The sequence below is a fragment of the Capricornis sumatraensis genome, chromosome 3 (genome assembly GCF_032405125.1).
Source record: "Capricornis sumatraensis isolate serow.1 chromosome 3, serow.2, whole genome shotgun sequence".
Classification (NCBI taxonomy): domain Eukaryota; kingdom Metazoa; phylum Chordata; class Mammalia; order Artiodactyla; family Bovidae; genus Capricornis; species Capricornis sumatraensis.
In genome coordinates, this window is record NC_091071.1 from 174,242,785 (window position 1) to 174,259,499 (window position 16,715).

General features: G+C 48.8%; 1 protein-coding gene across 1 annotated transcript in view; it reads right to left on the minus strand.

Moving 5' to 3' along the window:
• The window catches only part of EPHB2 (EPH receptor B2), a 137,154-nt gene that overhangs the window by 5,055 nt on the left and 115,384 nt on the right, over nt 1-16,715 (minus strand). The window contains exons 8-12 of the mRNA XM_068969069.1: nt 16,612-16,676; nt 5,003-5,125; nt 4,210-4,457; nt 2,180-2,395; nt 1,171-1,320 (exon numbers count right to left, since the gene is read on the minus strand). Of these exons, the coding sequence (XP_068825170.1) occupies nt 1,171-1,320; nt 2,180-2,395; nt 4,210-4,457; nt 5,003-5,125; nt 16,612-16,676 (802 nt within the window). The remainder of the gene's footprint in view (nt 1-1,170; nt 1,321-2,179; nt 2,396-4,209; nt 4,458-5,002; nt 5,126-16,611; nt 16,677-16,715) is intronic.

A 16,715-nucleotide genomic window follows, 5' to 3' on the forward strand; every position in this document is an offset into this window, starting at 1 on the left:
CGCCGTGGCAACCATCTTCACTTCCTGGAGGCAGCCTGGGTTCCCACCATCTCTGACCTCAGTCTGGCCTGGAAGCTGGGCATCTGGCTCCCCTTCCACTCAGCACCCCAAGATACCCTCTGCCTCAGGGTCCACCAGGCCCACCCGCCTGTGAACAATCCCCCTTTGGCTTCTCTGTTAGGGGAAAGGAGCCCAAACACCTCTCCAAGCCATCCTGCCCGCACGGCCAAATTTGTCTTCCCCAGCTTGACTGTGGGTGTCTTCCCTGCTCAAGTATTTATTCCCTGTTCTGCATTGTTGCAAATCAGAATTCCTAGAGAGGGACTTTCAAACACCCCATTACTGAACCTCAGCAACCGTTCTGACCAACTTTCCACTGCTCCCCAGCATGACCCCTCGTCATCCCACTTCTGGGCCTTGGCACAGCCTGTTCCTTCCACTGGAAGTCCTCACATCTTCAAGTCTCACTACTGTTTGAGTCCCAGCTATCGGTACAGACCTCATGGCTAACTGTGCCACGTTCCCTTTCCTGAGCACCTGCAGGGTTTGATGCCTGCCTTCTTCACTTTACCACCTGGCCATACATAGCACCTGTTAACTCCATCTGGTTCCCTGAATGACTGTCTTGTCCCTCACATGGGAGGTGAACCCCTGAGGGGCAGACATGGTCGCTTAGGGTTGGCCACACGTGGCTGGATCCTGAAGATCTGCCTATTTGTGGATGGGTGGGCCTTTTCTGGGCTTCCCAGGTGGTGCTAGTGGTAATGAACCTGTCTGCCAATGCAGGAAACATAAGAGATGCGGGTTTGATTCTTGGCTCGGGAAGATCCCCTGGAGAAGAGAATGGCAACCCCTCTCCAGTATTCTTGCCTGGAGAATCCCATGGACAGAGGAGCTGGCTGGCTACAGTCCACATGGCGCAAAGAGCTGGATACGAATGAAGCGACTTAGCATGCATGCATGGTGCCTTTTCTCCTCCTGACCCCCTGGAGAGTCCAGGGTCCTGTGCAGATGTTTGAATCAACCAACACTGCTGGGAGCTGCCCGGACCCAGGATCTCAGAGACCTTGCTCCTACCTGCTGAAAGTCGAGCAAAAGCCCTAGCGTTCTAGGTCCTCCCCTCCTGCCTGGCTGGCCAGAGAGGCTATGCCCACCTCCTTGCAGACTTACGTCTTGGTTGGTCATGTCCCAGTAGGGCCGTTCCCCGTAGGACATCACCTCCCACATGACGATGCCGTAGCTCCAGACGTCACTGGCCGAGGTGAACTTCCGGTACTGGATGGCCTCTGGGGCTGTCCAGCGGATGGGGATCTTCCCACCCTGGGGAGCAGAACAGGGAGCATCAATGGGTGGGAGGCTGAGCCGAATGGCCTCTGCTGGCAAAGCTCCCTACCCTCCGCCCCATGCTGCACAGTCACAAAGTGCCTTATTGCTTCCCTAGACTGTCTTATTCCTTTCTGTTTAAAACTCTTCAACAGGGCCTTCCCTGGTCATCCAGTGGTTAAGAATTCATCTTTCCAAAGCAGGGGACATGGGTTTGATCTCTGGCGGGGGAACTAGGATCCTACATGCTGTGGGGCAACTAAGCTCGTCCGCGGCAACTACTGAGCCCATGCTCTGGAGCTGCAACTAGGGAAGCACGATTGCATGCCTCAGTGAAGACCCAGCACAGCCAAAAAGCAAAACCACCACCCCCACCCCGCCCCGCCTCCCTGCAACTCTTCAACAACCCTAACAGCTTTCAGGAGAGAGTCCTGAGCCTGGGCAATCAAGGGTCTCCAAGATGTGGCCCTGCCTACCTCTCCAGCATGGTTGCCCACCACTTTTCCCGACAGCCTGTGTGCCAGTCATACCTGCCCATGAGAATACAGCATCTGGCAAACTTTTACTGGCACTTGGCTTTCAGCTCAGCTATCATTCCCTCTTAGCAAGCCTTCCTCTGCCTCCTAAGTCTGGTGTCTGACTCTTAGCCCCATTGCTCAGTAGTGCTCTGTACATCTGTGCCCACCAGCCTGTGAGCTCCAAGAGGGCAGAAATCGGGGTTTATGTCTCTACCTCTCCAGGGCTCAGAATAGCGCTTGGCATGAGCAAGTGTTGGTGAGAATGTGTTGTGGGGAGAGACGGACGTCCGCCCTCTTTCCCGGCCCTGCGGCTCCGCTGTTCCCTGCCTCCGTCTTACCAGGGCGCTGGTGTACGTGGGGTCTGAGGTATCGTCCTCCAGGAAGCGTGAGAGCCCGAAGTCAGAAACCTTGCAGACCAGGTTGCTGTTGACGAGGATGTTGCGGGCGGCCAGGTCGCGGTGGACGTAGTTCATGTCGGCCAGGTACTTCATGCCAGCCGCGATGCCCCGTAGCATGCCCACCAGCTGGATGACTGTGAACTGCCCGTCATTTTGCTTTGGGAGAAGTGGAGGAAACAGAGTGAATGGAAGTGCGTGTGTCAGATCTCTGGAGCTTTCTCACAGTGGGACACCAGACTGGGACCCTGTCGCCCCGGCCTGGGCTCCCTGTGGAAAGGACTCAGATGCTCAGGCCATACAGAGGCCCAGGAGAGGCTGGTTTCAGGGTGGCGGAGAGAACATGGACTCCGGGGCTGGTTGGATTCTGGCTTTTTCCCTTGCTGGCTGTGCAACTTTGGACATGTGACCTAACCTCTCAGAGTCTTGAAAGTCAAAGTCGCTCAGTCATGTCCGACTCTTTGCAACCCCATGGACTATACAGTCCATGGAATTCTCCAGGCCAGAATACCAGGCCTTTCCCTTCTCCAGGGGCTCTTCCCAACCCACCAATTGAACCCAGGTCTCCTGCATTGCAGGCAGATTCTTTACCAGCTGAGCCACCAGGGAAGCCCCTGTTTCCTCAACTGTGTGTTAAATGGGAATAAGTAATGCCCACCTTCTAGGGCACTCAGTGTTCAACAAGAAGGTGCATGGAAGGCTCCTGGCACATACTAGGTGCTTAATAAATATTTGTTAAATAGGTAGTTCAGTGGCATACTTCTTTAAAAAAATTTTTTTTTATTGCCGTATAACTGATCTACAATGCGGTGTTAGTTTCAGGTGTACAGCAAAGTGAATCAGTTATACGTATACGCACTCTTTTTAGATTCTTTTCCCATATAGGTCATTACAAAGTACTGAGTAGAATTCCCTGTGCTATACAGTAGGTCCTTATTAGTTATCTTATAGGTGTGTATATATATATATATATATGTTGTTGTTCAGTTGCTAAGTCCTGTCTGACTCTCTGATCCCATGGACTGCAGCATGTGAGGCCTCCCTGTCTTTAACTATCTTCCAGAGTTTAACCAAGTTCATGTGTATTGAGTCAGTGATGCCATCTAACAATCTCATCCACTGGTGCCCTCCTCTCCTTTTGCCTTCTATCTTTCCCAGCATCTGACTCACTGGAGAAGACCCTGATGATGGGAAAGACTTTATTTATAGTAGCATGTATGTGTCAATTCCAATCTTCCAGTTTATCCCTCCCCTTCCAATGGCATACTTCTGATTCCTAGTCAGTGCTCTTTGTCTAGCTGGTTGACTGACTTCTCGGGGGGCCCAGAACTTTCGTCTGTTGCCTTGTGCTCCAAACTCTTCCTGTATAGCTTTGGGGAAATCCAAACCTGGTGGAAACTCTGGACTAAGGGTCAGGAGACCTGGATCCAGTCCTGGCTCTCATCTCAAGCCTCCGGGTAACCTTGGGCACACTCTGCTTCTCTTAGAGCCTCAGTTTTTCTCTTGGGCGTTATGAGAAGGCTGGCTAAGTGCTTGGAGGGAACAGATTTCAGGTTGTATGCCAACTCTGATCAACTGGCCGTGGTTTCCCTGATAGAGAAAGATTCTGAGATTGCTTCTGGGTTTAGTGGGGAGAGTCTGGGATTTATTAGCAATGCCTGTTGTGGGTTCAATCCCTCTATCCCTGGGTCAGGGAGGTTCCCTGGAGGAGGGCATGGCAACCCACTCTAGTATTCTTGCTCGGAGAATCCCATGGACAGAGGAGCCTGGACAGCCACAGTCCATAGGGTCGCAAAGAGTCAAGACACAACTGAAGTGACTTAGCGCGCATGTATGCCATGCGTAAAGGAATAGAAAGTGGCAGCAAGCAAGCCATTCTTGACCATGATCTTTCCAAGACCTTTCAGGCTCTGACAGCATAAAGCTATGTTCACCACTGCTCTTCCTGCCCCACCACTCTTGGCTTTCCCTACCCGGAGGAAGGAGTCCAGGGAGCCGTTTTCCATGAACTCAGTAATGATCATCACAGGTGTGCTCTTGGTGACCACACCCTCTAGGTGGATGACGTTAGGATGGTCGAACTGGCCCATGATGGAGGCCTCGCTCAGAAAGTCCCGGCGCTGCTTCTCAGTATAGCCTGACTTGAGGGTCTTGATGGCCACGAAGATCTCTCTCTTGCCCGGCAGCTTCAGGTGGCCACTGCATACCTCACCAAACTCCCCTGGGACAGACACACCAAAGAGGCAGGATGTCACTTAGCAGGTGGAAGCGCCACCTCCCTCTTCCCTGTCACCTCTGCCCCTGGGGCCAGTTAATCCTTGCAGACACAGAATCCCTTTAGAGAATGCAAGGGCCCCAAAGAGTCTCAGCCACCTTCAGGAGGAAGGGTAAACCCTTCATGGCCAACCCGTGGTGTTTGGCTAGGCGTGGGGTGAGGATGTAGGGGGACCTGGGGAGATGGAGCGAGGGACCTGGGATGAATGGCAGGAAGGACAAAGCATTAGACAGAGTCCAGAGTACTGGGTCCCAGAACTAGCTCGGTCTCTGATGTGAGCAAGCTCCTTCCCTGGGCCTATTTCCTCATGTGATGAGGAGGTAGTTTTACTGGACATCTTTGGGAGCCCTTGCACCTTGGACATTCTGAGTCTTCAGGCCTTGGAGGGTCCTCTGAGGCATCCTACCCTCCACCCCAGGAGTACACATTGGGGTGGTCCCCTCCTACCCATGGCTGAGGCCATGGTACTTGGGAGAGTACCAGTCACCTACCTGCTCCAATCACCTGCTCAATTTTGACACAGGAGATGTCAATTTCCTTGGCAAACTCCCGCACTGCCTCATTGGGGTCTTCGTAGGTGAAGGGGTCGATGTAGATCTTCATGCCTGGGGTCACTGGGAGAGAAGGTCAGGCTTAGTCACGTGCACAGACTCAAGAGGTGGACAGACGGAAAAGTGTGAACCAGTCCTTCTGCAGAGGGAAGGACTCTCCCACAGGGCCCCAGGAAGAGCTTGGCAACCCCCTGCATTTTCCCTTGACCTCTCTGGGTCTCAGTGAGCAGGTGGGCACTGAGCTAAGTAGAGGGTGAGAGGAACAGAAAGGTCAGCAGGGATAGCAAATAGGTTCTAGTTTTTGTTCCAACTGCAATTGATTAATAAGGGCTTCCTCCAGCAGCTAAAAGACTGTGGGGATTGATTAACAACGTCTGTTCGAGCGTGGGCATGAAAGGACAGATAGGCTGGTCACGCTTGTGATGGAGAATCAGGGGGTGCAAAGTAAAGGAAGAGGAAGACAAGAAAGGAGCAGAGGGAACTGGAACAAAAATACAGAAAGAGCAGGCAACAGACCATGGTCTTGGTCTTTTGCTAAGGAGATTTCCCTGCTTTTCAAGGCCTAATTCAGGCCTGCTCTCTGCTCAGGAGACTTTTTGGCTGCCTCAGGCATCCCAGGCACTGGAGGGCCTGCCTCACAAGCATCTGAGTACCCAAAGCTCCTAGGCCCACCTCCTGGGTCCCTCTGTTAGCCAGGTCTCAAACTTTTCTGGATCTCATATTCCTTGGTGATCAGCAGGAGGCTGGACACGGGGCGTATGCATTTAATTCCTGATCTGATATGGATTTTTATTTTTGATGCAGAAAGGAAGATGGTAACTTGGATACTAAAGACCCAATTCTGACCTCAGCAGTGAGTCAGCAACGTGCTTTGAAGGAAGGGAAAGACGATCCCTCCCTCCTCCTCCCAGATGACTAGTCTTCCACTTCCCAGACCATCTGGCTCTCACCCAGCTGGGGCCTTCCTCTGGGTCCTGAGCTCCCTCCCCACATTCTCCACCTGCTCCAGGAGCTGTGACTTTGGGGGCAGCAGCTCTAGGCGTTGGGCGCTGGAGTCTCTGGACCATAGCAAGGTTGGCTGGTTGGGGTCACAACCCTGCTCAGCTCCGTGACCTTGGACTTGTTAGTTGACCACTCTCAGCCTCTAGTTCAGACATTCCAGTCATCTAAGAGCTGGAACCTCTAACATAGGGGTTGGCAAAATGGCCCACTGCCCATTTTGTAATAAAGTGTCATAAATAAAGTTTTATTGGAACACAGCCACACACATTCCTTTGTTTGTGACTGCCTTCATGCTCCAGTGGGTGAGTTGATCAGTTACAACAGAGACCATAAGGCCTGCAAAGCCTAAAATATTTACTGTCTGACCCTTTACAGAAAAGCTTGCCAACCACTGCTCTAACACATTAGTTTTATTTTGTCTTATTTATGTGGGTGTCTGCCTATCCCTTTAGGTCAGAGTTTTCTTAATTTGGATCTGTGAACCACTTGGCAGGCCCAGGATGGGTTGAGTGGGGCTGCTGAAATGGAATACATTATTATTGTCTTTTTGGATTAGAAAAATAATTTATGCTCTTTATAGTTTAAAATTATGTAAATAAATATTGTTGAAAATAAAAGTTCTCCAAAAATCTATCTCTGAATATAGAATTTTTTTTCTGGATTTCCCTTATAATTTTATACACGTACATATGTATATTTGTGTTTTTCTGGGCATAGGATCCAAAACTTTTAGCAGACTTAGAGGAGTCTCTGACCTCAAAAGAGGTTAAGAACTACCGTCTTCCAACTTTCCTGGTGGTACAGTGGTTAAGAATCTGCCTTCCAATGCAGGGGACTCGGGTTTGACCCCTGATTGGGGAACTAAGATCCCACATACCGTGGGGTAACTAAGCCTGTGTGCTGCAACTTTTTAGCCCACGTGCCACAACAAAAACCCAGCACAACCTAAATAAATAAAAAATAAAACTATAAGAATTAAGTGAGATGATTAAAAAAATCCACCATCGTGGGAGCCTGGGAAGTGGGGGATGGGTGCACATTTTTTCCTCATCCCTCCCTCCCTGGCACACTGCAGAATGAACGCTCTGCATGCCGTTGACACTCAGTGTCTGTAGATTGACAGAACCTGGATGATAGACATAGAAGAATAACAATACCAGTTTCCACTTTCTGAGCCCTTTGTCTCTGCCCAACACTGTGCCAGGCTCTTTATATGTATAATCCCATCTCCTCCACCCAACAGCTAGCTCCTAGAGGTTGTTGTTTAGTTGCTAAGTCCTGTCCGAGTCTTTGGGACCCTAAGGGCTGCAGCACGTCAGGCTTCCCTGTCCTTCACCATCTCCCTGAGTTTGCTCAAACTTGTGTCTATTGAATGGGTGATGCCATCGCGTCCTCTGTCGCCCCTTCTCCTCCTGCCCTCAGTCTTTCCCAGCATCAGGGTCTGGGTCTTGGCAATTTGCATCAGGTGACCAAAGTATTGGAGCTTCAGCTACAGCATCAGTCTTTCCATTGAATATTCAGGACTGAGTTCCTTTAGGATTGACTGGTTTGATCTTCTTGCAGTCCAAGGGACTCTCAAGAGTCTTCTCCAATACCAGAATTTGAAAGGATCTGCGCTCAGCCTTCTTTTTGGTCCAACTCTCACATCAACAGTAATAGTCATTTACAATAGGAAATGACTATTGGAAAAACCATAACTTTGACTAGACGGACCTTTGTTGGCAAAGTCTCTGCTTTTTAATATGCTGTCTAGGTTTGTCATAGATTATCTTCCAAAGAGCAAGGACCTTTTAATTTCATGGCTGAAGTCACCGTTTGCAGTGATCTGGAGCCCAAGATAATAAAATCAGTCACTGATTCCACTCCCCACCCCCACATCTATTTGTCATGAAGTGATGGGACTGGATGCCATGATTTAGTTTTTCGAATGAGATCATTATTCTCATTTCACATGAGAGAAAACTTTAGCTCAGAGAGGCTAAGTAATTTGTGCAAGACCACACAGCTAGCAAATGGCACAGCCAGCATTTGAACCCAGGTCTGTCAGAATTGAGCCGAGGGCCACTGTTCTGAATCACCAAGCTCACTGCTTCCTGAAGGAAACCCATCCAGATCTGGTCCATGCTTCCTCCTCCTGGATTCATCTGTGATTCCTCCTTCCCCAAGTCAGCCCTCCCCAGAGCAGGGGCATCAGCTCCCGCAGAGAGGCTCTCTTTTTTTGCCCAGACTCAGCATCTGGACTGTGGCCCTTGGTGACTGACTTTTCGCTTCCCTGCCAACAGAGCTAGGGGAAGCTTTTCCTGCTGGACCAGCTGGGGAGGGAGGACAGGAATGAGTCAGTTCAGGGAGCTAAGGGAAGCATGACGGCAGCTCAAAGCCTGCTTGGATGCCGCCAACCAATCAGATGCTGTCCCAAGCCTTGGACAGGAGTGCTAGTCAGGAGGGCTCATCACTTACAGCAGGGGTCCTCAACCCCCTCGGGCCACTTGGACTGGTACCCGTTAGGAACCAGGCCACACAGTAGAAGGTGAGCGGCAAGCAAGTGAGCAAAGTTTCATCTGTATCTATAGCTGTTCTCTATCACTCTCCCCAGAGCGGGGAGGAGAAGGGGACGACAGAGGATGAGATGGTTGGATGGCATCACTGACTCAATGGACATGAGTTTGAGTAAGTTCTGGGAGTTGATGATGGACAAGGAGGGCTGGCATGCTTCACTCCATGGGATCACAAAGAATCAGACATGACTGAGTGACTGAACTGAACTGATCACTCTCCCATCACCCCCAAATGGGACCATCTAGTTGCAGGAAAACAAGCTCAGGGCTCCCACTCATTCTGCATTATGGTGAATTGTAGAATTATTTCATTATGTATCACAATGTAATAATAACAGAGGGCTTCCCTGGTGACTCAGATGGTAAAGAATCTGCCTGCAATTCATGAGACCTGAGTTTGATCCCTGGGTTGGGAAGATCCCCTGGAGGAGGGCATGGCAACCCACTCCAGTATTCTTGCTTAGAGAATTCCATGGACAGGGTTGCAAAGAGTTGGACACGACCGAGTGATTAACACACACTAATAATCATAATAGAAATAAAAATCATAATAGAAATCACAGTAAATGTGATGCACTTGAATCATCCCTCTACCCCTGCCACTGGTCTGTGGAAAAATTCTCTTCCACGAAACTGTCCCTGGGGACCTCTGGCTTAAAGGAGGTCCTTAAAGGCGAGTGCCTTCATCTGGCCTTCTTCCATAATGGCCTCCACTGACAGCTCCCTGCTACTGCCAGCACGAGGAATTACTTACCCAGAGGTCCCGGACATGCCTCACAGCTTCTGGCCTCTCTGCTTCTGTTCACTTGGTTCCCTCTACCTGGAGCACCCTCTTCTTCCTTTGTGTCCAGGTCGAATGCCACCTCCTCTGTGCAGCCTGCCTGGATCCCTCCAGAGGGGACCAAGGCCTTCTCAGGCTAGCACTGCTCTGCCCCCACTCCCACCCTGTATGACTTTTCTACCTCGTGCCAGGGGTCCCGGATTCACAGGCCCACAGTCTCCCCCCCTCCCCTTTTCTGGAACACTCTCCTGCCTGTGAGGGCTTGCTTTACCCTCTCTCCCCCAGGGGCACAGAGGCCATGTCTGTCTTGTTCTTGCTAAATCCCAGGGCCTGGCACATAGACAGTGCTCAATAAATGCTCACTGAAAGAACACTAGCCTTACTCATTGACATGCCCTTGTTTTCTCTCTCCACCTGTTTGGGGTCACAAATACCTTTGGAAATTTTATGAAAGCTATGAACTCTGCTTCCTGGCCAAGAATTCACACGTGTGTGCATGTGCCCATGGTCAGCATGTAATTTTGGGATGTTTATAGGCCCCGGAAGCTCTAGGAGTTAGGAACTCTCCAGTTACAAGCCCTTGCTCTAAAATTTTTTCTCTACAGTATATTTGAGGGTCGTATACAGTAGGTACTTAATAAATGCTTTTTGACTATATGGCTCTGAGTGCTGCAGTTCCTGCTTCGGTGACCCTCTGGTTTCGCCTTACCACTGATAACATGATTTGCTCACAGTTTAGCATGGTTTCACCACATAGCAGACCCTGTTCTAGGCACTTAACAGGTATTGATCCAATTAATCTTCCCTGACAATTTTTCTGGGTAAATGCTACCATTAGACTGAGCCCTACAAAACTGTCAATATTTGACTCCTCCTGATCTACATGGAACAACAGACTGGTTCCAAATAGGAAAAGGAGTATGTCAAAGCTATATATTGTTACCCTGCTTATTTAACTTATATGCAGAGTACATCATGAGAAACGCTGGACTGGAAGAAACACAAGCTGGAATCAAGATTGCTGGGAGAAATATTAATAACCTCAGATATGCAGATGACACCACCCTTATGGCAGAAAGTGAAGAGGAACTAAAGAGCCTCTTGATGAAAGTGAAAGTGGAGAGTGAAAAAGTTGGCTTAAAGCTCAACATTCAGAAAACAAAGATCATGGCATCTGGTCCCATCAGTTCATGGGAAATGGATGGGGAAACAGTGGAAACAGTGTCAGACTTTATTTTTTGGGGCTCCAAAATCACTGCAGGTGGTGACTGCAGCCATGAAATTAAAAGACGCTTACTCCTTGGAAGGAAAGTTATGACCAACCTAGATAGCATATCCAAAAGCAGAGACATTACTTTGCCAACTAAGGTCCGTCTAGTCAAGGCTATGGTTTTCCCAGTGGTTGTGTATGGATGTAAGAGTTGGACTGTGAAGAAAGCTGAGCGCTGAAGAATTGATGCTTTTGAACTGTGGTGTTGGAGAAGACTCTTGAGAGTCCCTTGGACTGCAAGGAGATTGAACTAGTCCATTCAGCAGGAGATCGGCCCTGGGATTTCTTTGAAGAGAATGATGCTGCAGCTGAAACTCCAGTACTTTGGCCACCTGATGCGAAGAGCTGACTCACTGGAAAAGACTGATGCTGGGAGGGATTGGGGGCAGGAGGAGAAGGGAACGACAGAGGATGAGATGGCTGGATGGCATCACAAACTCGATGGACGTGAGTCTGAGTGAACTCCGGGAGTTGGTGATGGACAGGGAGGCCTGGTGTGCTGCGATTCATGGGGTTGCAAAGAATTGGACACGACTGAGCGACTGAACTGAACTGAACTGATCTACAAAAATGGCCATTTCATTTGGTTTCAACCTAATGGTCTCCCCCTTTTTTGATGAAGAAAATGGTATAAGAAAGGCTAAATGGGACTTTCCTGGTGGTCCAGTGGTTAAGAATCTGCCTGACAATGCAGGGGACACAGGTTCGATTCCTGGTCCGGGAAGCTCCCACCTGCTGCAGAGCAACTAAGCCCGTGCGACTACTGGGCTTGTGCTCTGAGACAAGAGAAGTCACTGCAGTGAGAAGCCTGGGCACCGCCACGAAGATTAGCCCTGCTCACCAGAACTAGAGAAAGCTAGTGCACAGCAATGAGACCCGGTGCAGCCATAAATGAATGAATGAATGAATAAGGTGAAATAACTTGCCCAAGGGGACATGGACATAGCTAGTTAGTGGCAGAAGTGTTGTTTGAATCCAGGTTGTCTGCCTTGAGGGTTTATTCTGAGTGCTTCCCTACCTGTGTCTTGGGATAGAATGTGAGCCCCTTGTGGTCAGAGGTTTGCACAAGGCCTGGCTCCCAGGAAGGGCATTTTCTGAACTGCAATTGGATGAGAACCTTGGTAGGCAAGAGTCTTCAGAAAATATTGGGCCACTGTTTGGATGATTCATGACTGTCAGGGTCACCAACAGTGTCATATGCCATCCTGAACCCATGTGGGAAATTCAAGATGAGGGAAGGAGGAACCAGGCATCCAGAGACCTGGATCTGCATTCTGGATCTGCCAGCAATAATGGTAACAAACAAGTTTCTTTATGAGTTTGAATTCAGGATCAGCCACTGTATTAATCTGGCCGTGTGCCCTTGGGCAAATTACTTCACCTCTCCGCATCTCACTTTTTTCATCTTCAAAATGGAGATAATAAACAAATCCCCTATCTCATAAGGAGGTTGCAGAGATTAAATGAGAAGCTTTTGAAAAGGTTTTGTTCAGGATTTGGCAACCAGAAAGCACTGAATAATTGTTAATTGTTATCATGAGGAGTTGCTTATTATTAAATATTATTATTACAAAGCACTTTAACATCCATTAATTCATTTAATCCTGAAAACTCTGTGAAAGAAGCATCATTCCTGCTACGTCCCACATAAGGAGGCCAAGGCTCAGAGTGGCTTTTCCTGAGCTTCCAGTGACTTCCCCAAGGTCACTGAGCTGGCTGGTAGCAAAGTAGAGTTGAGAAACCCGGTGCATCCCTCTGGCTCCATGTCCAAGCACCATAGATGTCAGCACTCATTCAGCATTTGCTGCACAATGGAAAACATGAGCCCATGAGGGTGACCTTGGGTCAGCCACACACATAGCCAGGCCTCAGCTTCCTCCTCTGTCCCAGCCACACAGGGTTGCTGGTAGATATGTGATCACGGGGCTGGCAGTGTTTTGAGAAAAAAACAAAACAACAAAATCTTGCTCAGATGCAGAGAGTAGGAGTATGAGCTTGAGAATGCATTGATTTATGAACAACACGTTCTATTCTGGAGTCTATTTTTAAAATAAACCCCTGTGTCACCTGTTTCCTTGTTACTGACTTGCTGCTGTAAATAGTGACGCTCCTGAATGGCTCCAGGTGATGGAGCGTGTGAGCCTGTCTTACTCAAAAGGGTGTAGGTAACACAGTGTGGCCAAGACTGTGTTTATATCCCAGCATTTGCCCCGCACAACTGCGGGACCTCTCTGTGCCCTGATTTCCTCATATTCAAAGTGGGAAATGATCAGGGTTAAATGAGGAAATACACGTTGAGTATTAAAGTAGCTCTTGGCCTATAAAACACAATATGTTTAGCTATATCATGATTTTATTACTTGGGGAACAGGCTGGGGTGATGGAATTTATGAGTTTTATTTTTAACATACAGGTGGATCTTTATTTCTGTGTAGTTAAATTTGTCCACGTTTGTCTTATGATCCTTTCATTGCTTTTGTGCTTAGAAAGTGCTTTTCCCTCCACGTATCAATTAAATAGTTACCTAAATTGTCTTCTGGAAATGTTAATGGTTTAATTATTTTTACATTGATGTCTAAAAATGATTTTTAAGCTCAAGAACTTTTACTCCAAATTAAGTCTTACCCAGAGGGGCCTCCCAGGTGGCACAGCGGTAAAGAATCTGCCTACCAGTGCAGGAGCTGTAAGAGACACAGGTTTGATCCCCAGGTTGGGAAGATCCCCTAGAGCAGGAAATGGCTACCTACTCCAATATTCTTGGTTGGAAAATTCCATGGACCAGACGAGCCTGGTGGGCTACAGTTCATGGGGTTGCAAAGAGTTGGACATGACTAAGCAAAGTGTGTGTGTGCGTGTGCGTGCACGCACACGCACACACACGCATATACACACAGAGGCTTAATATCAAGAACTCCTTGACTCTGCTCTTTATTGTATACCCCATATCTAGTACTGCAGAGAATCCAGTGGCTCTACTTTCAAAGTGTGTCAGAACCCTCCACCTTCCCACCACTTCCCCTGCTGCCACCCTGGTCCAGCCACCAGGGAAAAGCACTTCCCTGGATGATCCCAAAGGCCACCTCCCGGTCCCTGCTCTGTCCCTGCCTGACACCACCCCGTCCATGTTCCACAGGGCAGCCAGAGAAGTCCTGTGGAAACTGTAACTCCGAGCATGTCCATCTTTTTCTCAGACCCTTCTAGAGGCTTCTCATTTCACTCAGAGTCAAAACCAAGGCCCGGACTTCCCTGGCAGTCCAGTGGTTAAGAATCCGCCTGCCACTGCAGGGGACATGAGTTCGATTCCTGGCCCAGGAAGATTCCACATGTCCCGGGGCAAGTAAGCCCGTGTGCCACAACTACTGAGCCCACGTGCTGCAACTCCTGAAGCCCTTGAGACCTGGAGCCCACACTCCACAGCTGGGGAGTATCCCCCTCTCTTGGCAACTAGAGAAAGCCTGTGCACAGCAACAAAAACCCAGCACAGCGTTCCCAAATTAACATTAAAAACACTCCTCTAACCCCTGCTTGGAGAATTCTGAGCATTACTTTGCTGGGGTGTGAGATGAGTACAATTGTGTGGTAGTTTGAACATTCTTTGGCATTGCAAAATGAAGAAGAAAAGAACTAAAGAGCCTCTTGATGAAAGTGAAAGAAGAGAGAAAAAGTTGGCTTAAAACTCAACATTCAGAAAACAAGATCACGGCATCTGGTCCCATCACTTCATGGCAAATAGATGGGGAAAAAATGGAAATGGTGAGAGGCTTTACTTTTTTGGGCTCCAAAATCACTGCAGATGGTGACTGCTGCCATGAAATTAAAAGATGCTTGCTCCTTGGAAGAAAAGTTATGGCCAACCTAGATAGCATATTAAAAAGCAGAGACATTACTTTGTCAACAAAGGTCCATCTAGTCAAGGCTATAGTTTTTCCAGTAGTCATGTACGGATGTGAGAGTTGGACTATAAAGAAAGCTGAGCAAGATGCTTGAACTGTGGTGTTGGAGAAGACTCTTGAGAGTCCCTTGGACTGCAAGGAGATCCAACCAGTCCATCCTAAAGGAGATCAGTCCTGAATATTCATTGGAAGGACTGATGCTGAAGCTGAAACTCCACTACTTTGGCCACCTGATGTGAAGAACTGATTCACTGAAAAAGACTCTGATGCTTGGAAAGATTGAAGGCAGGAGAAGGGGACGACAGAGATGAGATGGTTGGATGGCATCACCGACTCGATGGATATGAGTTTGAGCAAGCTCTGAGAGTTGGTGATGGACAGGGAAGCCTGGCGTGCTGCAGTCCATGGAATTGCAAAGAGTCAGACACAACTGAGCGACTGAACTGAAACTGAACCCCTGCAGCTCTGAATCACCCCTTCCTACCTTGTTTTTTTTCCCACAGCACTTTCATCTTCTGATATACCATACACTTTGCTCATTTATTGCATGTATTAAAAAAATTTTTCCTAGGATTTTTTATTATACTCTTTTAAAAAATTGTGCTAAATTTGCATAATATAAATTGCACTATTTTAACCATTTCAAAATGTGCAGTTCAGTATTATTAAGTACAGTCATACTGATGTACAACCAATCTTCAGAATTCTTTTAATCTTGCAGAAAATGTAAACCCTATTTTTTAAAATTTATCAATATTTTGCGTTTATATTAAAAATACCTGTCACTTTCTAAAAATTGAAGTATAGTTGAGTTGGCATGTTGTGCCAATCTCTGCTGTACAGCAAAGTGACTCAGTTATACACATACATACATTCTTTTTTTATATTTTTTTCCACTATGGTGTATCACAGGATATTGAGTATAGCTTCCTGCCCCATCCATGAGGACCTTGTTTATCCATTCTAAATGTAATAGTTTATTGTCCCTCCCACTAGAATATAAGTTCCATCAGGGCGGGAATATGGGGTTTGTTTACTTGCATGTCCCCAGCACCTGAAGCAGAGCCTGATGTACATAATGGGCCACAACAAATACGTGGCAACTGAAGGGGTGTGCGGATGACCCCTCACTTGGGAACTATCTGAGAAGCCCTAGGGTACCCCACTGAGTACAGTTTGAGAGTCTATAGGGGACCCACTTGGAATTCCCATTTGCCAAGTGAGCCAAAGTGAGGATACATATCTCCTCTCCCCCACAGATTGTTGGTTCTGCCAAGATCAGACGGAGAGGAATCTACACTCTGTTCTCTCTGCTTGGCGCCCCCCGGGAGGAGACATCTGCTCTGGGTGTGTCTGGCACATGTGCCCCCAGCCCTGGCCGAAGGTGGCATGGGACAGTGAAGGAAACCGGGGCACGGTGCGGGGGTTGGGAAGAGGCAGCCAAGGAGTCACTGAGCGGCACAAGAATGGGCCTCCCGGCTCCCTTCTCTCCCCTCCGTGGCCGGAGCCTGGGGTCCCCATCGTCTCACTCAGATCATATACTGGCTTGGCCCAAAATTTCGTTTCCCATACCATCTTATGGAAAAACCCGAACGAACATTTTGGCATACCCGACATTTATTCTGCCAGTCTGTCCGGTGCCTGCTGTGTGCTGGGCAGCCAGCGGACACCGGGGAGGTGGTGGCGACTGTCAGACACGATTTCAGGTCCCCAAGTGCTCCCACTATAATGGTGGAGGGACAGGGAGACGACCATCACCATGCAGCCAGGTGGGGGCGCTGTGCATCCAGGGGAGAGTAGGGACCAAGGACGGCTTCTCAGAGGGGTTTGTACACGATGAAGCCTGAGGGAGTGAGCTAGCCAGAGCAAGAGAGGGAAGAGTGCTCCAGGCAGGAGGAACAGAATGTTCACGTTCAGGGAACAACAGCTCGACATTCAGTCTGACTGCCGCAAGGGAGGAGGCAGACAGAGAAAGGAGGCTGGAGAGGTTGGTGGGGAGCTGACAAGTGAAGGATCCCGGGGTGCCGGCCCTGCCGGGGTATACGTACTGTGGCCGCTGGTGTAGTGTTGCAGCTTATCTGTGTACTCCGAGTCGGCACGTTCAAACCCCCGTCTTCTGGAACAAGAGCAAAGGGCTGGAGCCACCTGGAGG